The sequence below is a fragment of the Oncorhynchus mykiss genome, chromosome 3 (assembly GCF_057628025.1).
Source record: "Oncorhynchus mykiss isolate SJ-2025 chromosome 3, ASM5762802v1, whole genome shotgun sequence".
NCBI lineage: Eukaryota > Metazoa > Chordata > Actinopteri > Salmoniformes > Salmonidae > Oncorhynchus > Oncorhynchus mykiss.
This window is the reverse complement of record NC_143024.1, coordinates 3585001-3595000: the sequence shown is the minus strand read 5'-3', so window position 1 is coordinate 3595000 and position 10000 is coordinate 3585001. Positions and strand designations below refer to the sequence as shown.

At 52.2% G+C, this 10000-nt stretch overlaps 1 protein-coding gene across 1 annotated transcript in view; it reads right to left on the bottom strand.

Moving 5' to 3' along the window:
* The window catches only part of LOC149984267 (intermembrane lipid transfer protein VPS13B-like), a 721339-nt gene that overhangs the window by 635569 nt on the left and 75770 nt on the right, over positions 1-10000 (bottom strand). Inside the window, 1 exon segment of the mRNA XM_090230526.1 lies at positions 1070-1237. Coding sequence (XP_090086652.1) covers positions 1070-1237 — 168 coding nt within the window.

Below are 10000 nucleotides of genomic sequence, written 5' to 3'. Positions count from 1 at the left end.
GTTCCCTATATAGTCCTGGTTAACAGGTGTGTGTTCCCTATATAGTCCAGGTTAACAGGTATGTTCCCTATATAGTCCAGGTTAACAGGTGTGTGTTCCCTATATAGTCCAGGTTAACAGGTATGTTCCCTATATAGTCCTGGTTAACAGGTGTGTCCCCTATATAGTCCAGGTTAACAGGTGTGTCCCCTATATAGTCCAGGTTAACAGGTGTGTGTTCCCTATATAGTCCTGGTTAACAGGTGTGTTCCCTATATAGTCCTGGTTAACAGGTGTGTCCCCTATATAGTCCAGGTTAACAGGTGTGTTCCCTATATAGTCCTGGTTAACAGGTGTGTGTTCCCTATATAGTCCAGGTTAACAGGTGTGTTCCCTATATAGTCCAGGTTAACAGGTGTGTGTTCCCTATATAGTCCAGGTTAACAGGTGTGTTCCCTATATAGTCCTGGTTAACAGGTGTGTGTTCCCTATATAGTCCTGGTTTACAGGTGTGTCCCCTATATAGTCCAGGTTAACAGGTGTGTTCCCTATATAGTCCTGGTTAAAAGGTGTGTGTGTCCCCTATATAGTCCATGTTAACAGGTGTGTTCCCTATATAGTCCTGGTTAACAGGTGTGTTCCCTATATAGTCCAGGTTAACAGGTGTGTTCCCTATATAGTCCAGGTTAACAGGTGTGTGTTCCCTATAAAGTCCAGGTTAACAGGTGTGTGTGTCCCCTATATATCCCAGGTCAACAGGTGTGTCCCCTATATAGTCCTGGTTAACAGGTGTGTGTGTTCCCTATATATCCCAGGTTAACAGGTGTGTTCCCTATATAGCCCAGGTTAACAGGTGTGTGTGTCCCCTATATATCCCAGGTTAACAGGTGTGTCCCCTATATAGTCCTGGTTAACAGGTGTGTGTGTTCCCTATATATCCCAGGTTAACAGGTGTGTTCCCTATATAGTCCTGGTTAACAGGTGTGTGTGTTCCCTATATAGTCCTGGTTAACAGGTGTGTGTGTCCCCTATATATCCCAGGTTAACAGGTGTGTTCCCTATATAACAGGTGTGCGTGCAGACAGCTGACCTGTGATGTCCATGAAGGCTCGGTCCCAGAACTCATGGACGGTGTAACTCTCAGCAGAGGTGATGTTGACAGACAGGACGATGTCGTCCTCAACGTACTTCAAGATCAGGTTGTTGACCACAATGTTGACGTTGTTCACCACCCGACGGATCAGACTCTGGACGTAGCCTTGAGTGACACACACACACACACACACACACACACACACACACACACACACACCATTAATTCAGTGTTAATACCCAGTGAAACAGAGACAAGTGTAATTCAGAGCTTCCTTAAAGCAACATTCCCTGGGAGCTAAACCTGACCCCTGACCTCTACCCTAACCCCTAACCTCTCCTCTAACCCTGACCCCTGACCTCAACCCTGACCCCTAACCCCTAACCTCTAGTCTAACCCTGACCCCTGATCTCTACCCTAACCCCTAACCTCTCCTCGAACCCTGACCCCTAACCTCTCCTCTAACCCTGACCCCTGATCTCTACCCTAACCCTGACCCCTGATCTCTACCCTAACCCTGACCCCTAACCCCTAACCTCTCCTCTAACCCTGACCTCTCCTCTAACCCTGACCCCTGATCTCTACCCTAACCTCTCCTCTAACCTCTATCCTCTCCTCTAACCCTGACCTCTACTCTAACCCTGACCCCTGATCTCTACCCTAACACCTAACCTCTCCTCTAACCCTGACCTCTCCTCTAACCCTGACTCCTGATCTCTACCCTAACCACTAACCCCTAACCTCTCCTCTAACCCCTAACCTCTCCTCTAACCCCTAATCTCTCCACTCCTCTCAGACTCTAAACCTGACCTCTCCTCTCCTCTCAGACTCTAACCCTGACCCCTGATCTCGACCCTAACCCCTAACCTCTCCTCTAACCCCTAACCTCTCCTCAGACTCTAACCCTGACCCCTCCTCTTAGACTCTAACCCTGACCTCTCCACTCCTCTGACTCTAACCCTGACCTCTCCTCTCCTCAGACTCTAACCCTGACCTCTCCACTCCTCTGACTCTAACCCTGACCTCTCCTCTCCTCAGACTCTAACCCTGACCTCTCCTCTCCTCAGACTCTAACCCTGACCTCTCCTCTCCTCAGACTCTAACCCTGACCTCTCCTCTCCTCAGACTCTAACCCTGACCTCTCCTCTCCTCTCAGACTCTAACCCTAACATCTCCTCTCCTCTCAGACTCTAACCCTGACCCCTCCTCTCCTCAGACTATAAACTTGACCTCTCCTCAGACTAACCCTGACCTCTCCTCTCCTCAGACTCTAACCTTCTCCTCTCCTCAGACTCTAACCCTGACCCCTCCTCTCCTCAGACTCTAACCCTGACCTCTCCACTCCTCTCAGACTCTAACCCTGACCTCTCCTATCCTCATACTCTAACCCTGACCTCTCCTCAGACTCTAACCCTGACCTCTCCTCAGACTCTAACCCTGACCTCTCCTCAGACTCTAACCCTGACCTCTCCTCAGACTCTAACCCTGACCTCTCCTCAGACTCTAACCCTGACCTCTCCTCAGACTCTAACCCTGACCTCTCCTCAGACTCTAACCCTGACCTCTCCTCAGACTCTAACCCTGACGTCTCCTCTCCTCTCAGACTCTAACCCTGACCTCTCCTCTCCTCAGACTCTAACCCTGACCTCTCCTCAGACTCTAACCCTGACCTCTCCTCAGACTCTAACCCTGACCTCTCCTCAGACTCTAACCCTGACCTCTCCTCAGACTCTAACCCTGACCTCTCCTCAGACTCTAACCCTGACGTCTCCTCTCCTCTCAGACTCTAACCCTGACCTCTCCTCTCAGACTCTAACCCTGACCTCTCCTCTCCTCAGACTCTAACCCTGACCTCTCCACTCAGACTCTAACCCCTCCTCTCAGACTCTAACCCTGACCTCTCCACTCAGACTCTAACCCCTCCTCTCATACTCTAACCCTGACCTCTCCTCAGACTCTAACCCTGACCTCTCCTCAGACTCTAACCCTGACCTCTCCTCAGACTCTAACCCTGACCTCTCCTCAGACTCTAACCCTGACCTCTCCTCAGACTCTAACCCTGACGTCTCCTCTCCTCTCAGACTCTAACCCTGACCTCTCCTCTCCTCAGACTCTAACCCTGACCTCTCCTCAGACTCTAACCCTGACCTCTCCTCAGACTCTAACCCTGACCTCTCCTCAGACTCTAACCCTGACCTCTCCTCAGACTCTAACCCTGACCTCTCCTCAGACTCTAACCCTGACGTCTCCTCTCCTCTCAGACTCTAACCCTGACCTCTCCTCTCAGACTCTAACCCTGACCTCTCCTCTCCTCAGACTCTAACCCTGACCTCTCCACTCAGACTCTAACCACTCCTCTAAGACTCTAACCCTGACCTCTCCTCTCAGACTATAACCCTGACCTCTCCTCTTAGACTCTAACCCTGACCTCTCCTCAGACTCTAACCCTGACCTCTCCTCAGACTCTAACCCTGACCTCTCCTCTCCTCTCAGACTCTAACCCTGACATCTCCTCTCCTCTCAGACTCTAACCCTGACCTCTCCTCTCCTCAGACTCTAACCCTGAACTCTCCTCTTAGACTCTAACCCTGACCTCTCCTCTCCTCAGACTCTAACCCTGACCTCTCCTCTCAGACTCTAACCCTGACATCTCCTCTCCTCTCAGACTCTAACCCTGACCTCTCCTCTCCTCTTAAACTCTAACCCTGACCTCTCCACTCCTCTCAGACTCTAACCCTGACCTCTCCTCTCCACTCCTCTCAGACTCTAACCCTGACAACTCCACTCTTCAGACTAACCCTAACCTCTCCTCTCCTCAGACTCTAACCCTGACCTCTCCTCTCCTCAGACTCTAACCCTGACCTGTCCTCTCAGACTCTAACCCTGACCTCTCCTCTCAGACTATAACCCTGACCTCTCCTCTTAGACTCTAACCCTGACCTCTCCTCAGACTCTAACCATGACCTCTCCTCTCCTCTCAGACTCTAACCCTGACATCTCCTCTCCTCTCAGACTCTAACCCTGACCTCTCCACTCAGACTCTAACCCCGACCTCTCCTCTCAGACTCTAACCCTGAACTCTCCTCTCAGACTCTAACCCTGACCTCTCCTCTTAGACTCTAACCCTGACCTCTCCTCAGACTCTAACCCTGACCTCTCCTCAGACTCTAACCCTGACCTCTCCTCTCCTCTCAGACTCTAACCCTGACATCTCCTCTCCTCTCAGACTCTAACCCTGACCTCTCCTCTCCTCAGACTCTAACCCTGAACTCTCCTCTTAGACTCTAACCCTGACCTCTCCTCTCCTCAGACTCTAACCCTGACCTCTCCTCTCAGACTCTAACCCTGACATCTCCTCTCCTCTCAGACTCTAACCCTGACCTCTCCTCTCCTCTTAAACTCTAACCCTGACCTCTCCACTCCTCTCAGACTCTAACCCTGACCTCTCCTCTCCACTCCTCTCAGACTCTAACCCTGACCTCTCCTCTCCTCTCAGACTCTAACCCTGACAACTCCACTCTTCAGACTAACCCTAACCTCTCCTCTCCTCAGACTCTAACCCTGACCTCTCCTCTCCTCAGACTCTAACCCTGACCTGTCCTCTCAGACTCTAACCCTGACCTCTCCTCTCAGACTATAACCCTGACCTCTCCTCTTAGACTCTAACCCTGACCTCTCCTCAGACTCTAACCATGACCTCTCCTCTCCTCTCAGACTCTAACCCTGACATCTCCTCTCCTCTCAGACTCTAACCCTGACCTCTCCTCTCCTCAGACTCTAACCCTGAACTCTCCTCTTAGACTCTAACCCTGACCTCTCCTCTCCTCAGACTCTAACCCTGACCTCTCCTCTCAGACTCTAACCCTGACATCTCCTCTCCTCTCAGACTCTAACCCTGACCTCTCCTCTCCTCTTAAACTCTAACCCTGACCTCTCCACTCCTCTCAGACTCTAACCCTGACCTCTCCTCTCCACTCCTCTCAGACTCTAACTCTGACCTCTCCTCTCCTCTCAGACTCTAACCCTGACAACTCCACTCTTCAGACTAACCCTAACCTCTCCTCTCCTCAGACTCTAACCCTGACCTCTCCTCTCCTCAGACTCTAACCCTGACCTGTCCTCTCAGACTCTAACCCTGACCTCTCCTCTCAGACTATAACCCTGACCTCTCCTCTTAGACTCTAACCCTGACCTCTCCTCAGACTCTAACCATGACCTCTCCTCTCCTCTCAGACTCTAACCCTGACATCTCCTCTCCTCTCAGACTCTAACCCTGACCTCTCCTCTCCTCAGACTCTAACCCTGACCTCTCCTCTTAGACTCTAACCCTGACCTCTCCTCTCCTAAGACTCTAACCCTGACCTCTCCTCTCAGACTAACCCTGACATCTCCACTCCTCTCAGACTCTAACCCTGACCTCTCCTCTCCACTCCTCTCAGACTCTAACCCTGACAACTCCACTCTTCAGACTAACCCTAACCTCTCCTCTCCTCAGACTCTAACCCTGACCTCTCCACTCAGACTCTAACCCTGACCCCTCCTCTCAGACTCTAACCCTGACCTCTCCTCTCCTCAGACTCTAACCCTGACCTCTCCTCTCAGACTCTAACCCTGACCTCTCCTCTCCTCTCAGACTCTAACCCTGACCTCTCCTCTCCTATCAGACTCTAACCCTGACCTCTCCACTCAGACTCTAACCACTCCTCTCAGACTCTAACCCTGACCTCTCCTCTCAGACTATAACCCTGACCTCTCCTCTTAGACTCTAACCCTGACCTCTCCTCAGACTCTAACCCTGACCTCTCCTCAGACTCTAACCCTGACCTCTCCTCTCCTCTCAGACTCTAACCCTGACATCTCCTCTCCTCTCAGACTCTAACCCTGACCTCTCCTCTCCTCAGACTCTAACCCTGAACTCTCCTCTTAGACTCTAACCCTGACCTCTCCTCTCCTCAGACTCTAACCCTGACCTCTCCTCTCAGACTCTAACCCTGACATCTCCTCTCCTCTCAGACTCTAACCCTGACCTCTCCTCTCCTCTTAAACTCTAACCCTGACCTCTCCACTCCTCTCAGACTCTAACCCTGACCTCTCCTCTCCACTCCTCTCAGACTCTAACCCTGACCTCTCCTCTCCTCTCAGACTCTAACCCTGACAACTCCACTCTTCAGACTAACCCTAACCTCTCCTCTCCTCAGACTCTAACCCTGACCTCTCCACTCAGACTCTAACCCCTCCTCTCAGACTCTAACCCTGACCTCTCCTCTCAGACTCTAACCCTGACCTCTCCTCTCCTCAGACTCTAACCCTGACCTCTCCTCTCCTCAGACTCTAACCCTGACCTCTCCTCTCCTCTCACTCTAACCCTGACAACTCCACTCTTCAGACTAACCCTGACCTCTCCTCTCCTCAGACTCTAACCCTGACCTCTCCACTCAGACTCTAACCCCTCCTCTCAGACTCTAACCCTGACCTCTCCTCTCAGACTCTAACCCTGACCTCTCCTCTCAGACTATAACCCTGACCTCTCCTCTTAGACTCTAACCCTGACCTCTCCTCAGACTCTAACCCTGACCTCTCCTCTCTTCTCAGACTCTAACCCTGACATCTCCTCTCCTCTCAGACTCTAACACTGACCTCTCCTCTCCTTAGACTATAACCCTGACCTCTCCTCTTAGACTCTAACCCTGACCTCTCCACTCTCAGACTCTAACCCTGACCTCTCCTCTCCACTCCTCTCAGACTCTAACCCTGACCTCTCCTCTCCTCTCAGACTCTAACCCTGACAACTCCACTCTTCAGACTAACCCTAACCTCTCCTCTCCTCAGACTCTAACCCTGACCTCTCCTCTCAGACTCTAACCCTGACCTCTCCTCTCAGACTCTAACCCTGACCTCTCCTCTCAGACTCTAACCCTGACCCCTCCTCTCAGACTCTAAACCTGACCCCTGACCTCTACCCTAACCCCTAACCTCTCCTCTAACCCTGACCCCTGACCTCAACCCTGACCCCTAACCCCTAACCTCTAGTCTAACCCTGACCCCTGATCTCTACCCTAACCCCTAACCTCTCCTCGAACCCTGACCCCTGATCTCTACCCTAACCCCTAACCTCTCCTCTAACCCTGACCCCTGATCTCTACCCTAACCCTGACCCCTGATCTCTACCCTAACCCTGACCCCTAACCTCTCCTCTAACCCTGACCTCTCCTCTAACCCTGACCCCTGATCTCTACCCTAACCTCTCCTCTAACCTCTATCCTCTCCTCTAACCCTGACCTCTACTCTAACCCTGACCCCTGATCTCTACCCTAACACCTAACCTCTCCTCTAACCCTGACCTCTCCTCTAACCCTGACTCCTGATCTCTACCCTAACCACTAACCTCTCCTCTAACCCCTAACCTCTCCTCTAACCCCTAATCTCTCCACTCCTCTCAGACTCTAAACCTGACCTCTCCTCTCCTCTCAGACTCTAACCCTGACCCCTGATCTCGACCCTAACCCCTAACCTCTCCTCTAACCCCTAACCTCTCCTCAGACTCTAACCCTGACCCCTCCTCTTAGACTCTAACCCTGACCTCTCCACTCCTCTGACTCTAACCCTGACCTCTCCTCTCCTCAGACTCTAACCCTGACCTCTCCACTCCTCTGACTCTAACCCTGACCTCTCCTCTCCTCAGACTCTAACCCTGACCTCTCCTCTCCTCAGACTCTAACCCTGACCTCTCCTCTCCTCAGACTCTAACCCTGACCTCTCCTCTCCTCAGACTCTAACCCTGACCTCTCCTCTCAGACTCTAACCCTAACATCTCCTCTCCTCTCAGACTCTAACCCTGACCCCTCCTCTCCTCAGACTCTAACCTTCTCCTCTCCTCAGACTATAAACCTGACCTCTCCTCAGACTAACCCTGACCTCTCCTCTCCTCAGACTCTAACCTTCTCCTCTCCTCAGACTCTAACCCTGACCCCTCCTCTCCTCAGACTCTAACCCTGACCTCTCCACTCCTCTCAGACTCTAACCCTGACCTCTCCTATCCTCATACTCTAACCCTGACCTCTCCTCAGACTCTAACCCTGACCTCTCCTCAGACTCTAACCCTGACCTCTCCTCAGACTCTAACCCTGACCTCTCCTCAGACTCTAACCCTGACCTCTCCTCAGACTCTAACCCTGACGTCTCCTCTCCTCTCAGACTCTAACCCTGACCTCTCCTCTCCTCAGACTCTAACCCTGACCTCTCCTCAGACTCTAACCCTGACCTCTCCTCAGACTCTAACCCTGACCTCTCCTCAGACTCTAACCCTGACCTCTCCTCAGACTCTAACCCTGACCTCTCCTCAGACTCTAACCCTGACGTCTCCTCTCCTCTCAGACTCTAACCCTGACCTCTCCTCTCAGACTCTAACCCTGACCTCTCCTCTCCTCAGACTCTAACCCTGACCTCTCCACTCAGACTCTAACCCCTCCTCTCAGACTCTAACCCTGACCTCTCCACTCAGACTCTAACCCCTCCTCTCAGACTCTAACCCTGATCTCTCCTCTTAGACTCTAACCCTGACCTCTCCTCTCCTCAGACTCTAACCCTGACCTCTCCTCAGACTCTAACCCTGACCTCTCCTCAGACTCTAACCCTGACCTCTCCTCTCCTCTCAGACTCTAACCCTGACATCTCCTCTCCTCTCAGACTCTAACCCTGACCTCTCCTCTCCTCAGACTCTAACCCTGACCTCTCCTCTTAGACTCTAACCCTGACCTCTCCTCTCCTCAGACTCTAACCCTGACCTCTCCTCTCAGACTCTAACCCTGACATCTCCTCTCCTCTCAGACTCTAACCCTGACCTCTCCTCTCCTCTTAAACTCTAACCCTGACCTCTCCACTCCTCTCAGACTCTAACCCTGACCTCTCCTCTCCACTCCTCTCAGACTCTAACCCTGACCTCTCCTCTCCTCTCAGACTCTAACCCTGACAACTCCACTCTTCAGACTAACCCTAACCTCTCCTCTCCTCAGACTCTAACCCTGACCTCTCCACTCAGACTCTAACCTCTCCTCTCAGACTCTAACCCTGACCTCTCCTCTCCTCAGACTCTAACCCTGACCTCTCCTCTCCTCAGACTCTAACCCTGACCTCTCCTCTCCTCTCAGACTCTAACCCTGACAACTCCACTCTTCAGACTAACCCTGACCTCTCCTCTCCTCAGACTCTAACCCTGACCTCTCCACTCAGACTCTAACCCCTCCTCTCAGACTCTAACCCTGACCTCTCCTCTCAGACTCTAACCCTGACCTCTCCTCTCAGACTATAACCCTGACCTCTCCTCTTAGACTCTAACCCTGACCTCTCCTCAGACTCTAACCCTGACCTCTCCTCAGACTCTAACCCTGACCTCTCCTCTCCTCTCAGACTCTAACCCTGACAACTCCACTCTTCAGACTAACCCTAACCTCTCCTCTCCTTAGACTATAACCCTGACCTCTCCTCTTAGACTCTAACCCTGACCTCTCCACTCTCAGACTCTAACCCTGACCTCTCCTCTCCACTCCTCTCAGACTCTAACCCTGACCTCTCCTCTCCTCTCAGACTCTAACCCTGACAACTCCACTCTTCAGACTAACCCTAACCTCTCCTCTCCTCAGACTCTAACCCTGACCTCTCCTCTCAGACTCTAACCCTGACCTCTCCTCTCAGACTCTAACCCTGACCTCTCCTCTCAGACTCTAACCCTGACCCCTCCTCTCAGACTCTAACCCTGACCTCTCCTCTCCTCAGACTCTAACCCTGACCTCTCCTCTCCTCAGACTCTAACCCTGACCTCTCCTCTCCTCAGACTCTAACCCTGACCTCGCCTCTCCTCAGACTCTAACCCTGACCACTCCTCTCCTCAGACTCTAACCCTGACCTCTCCTCAGACTCTAACCCTGACCT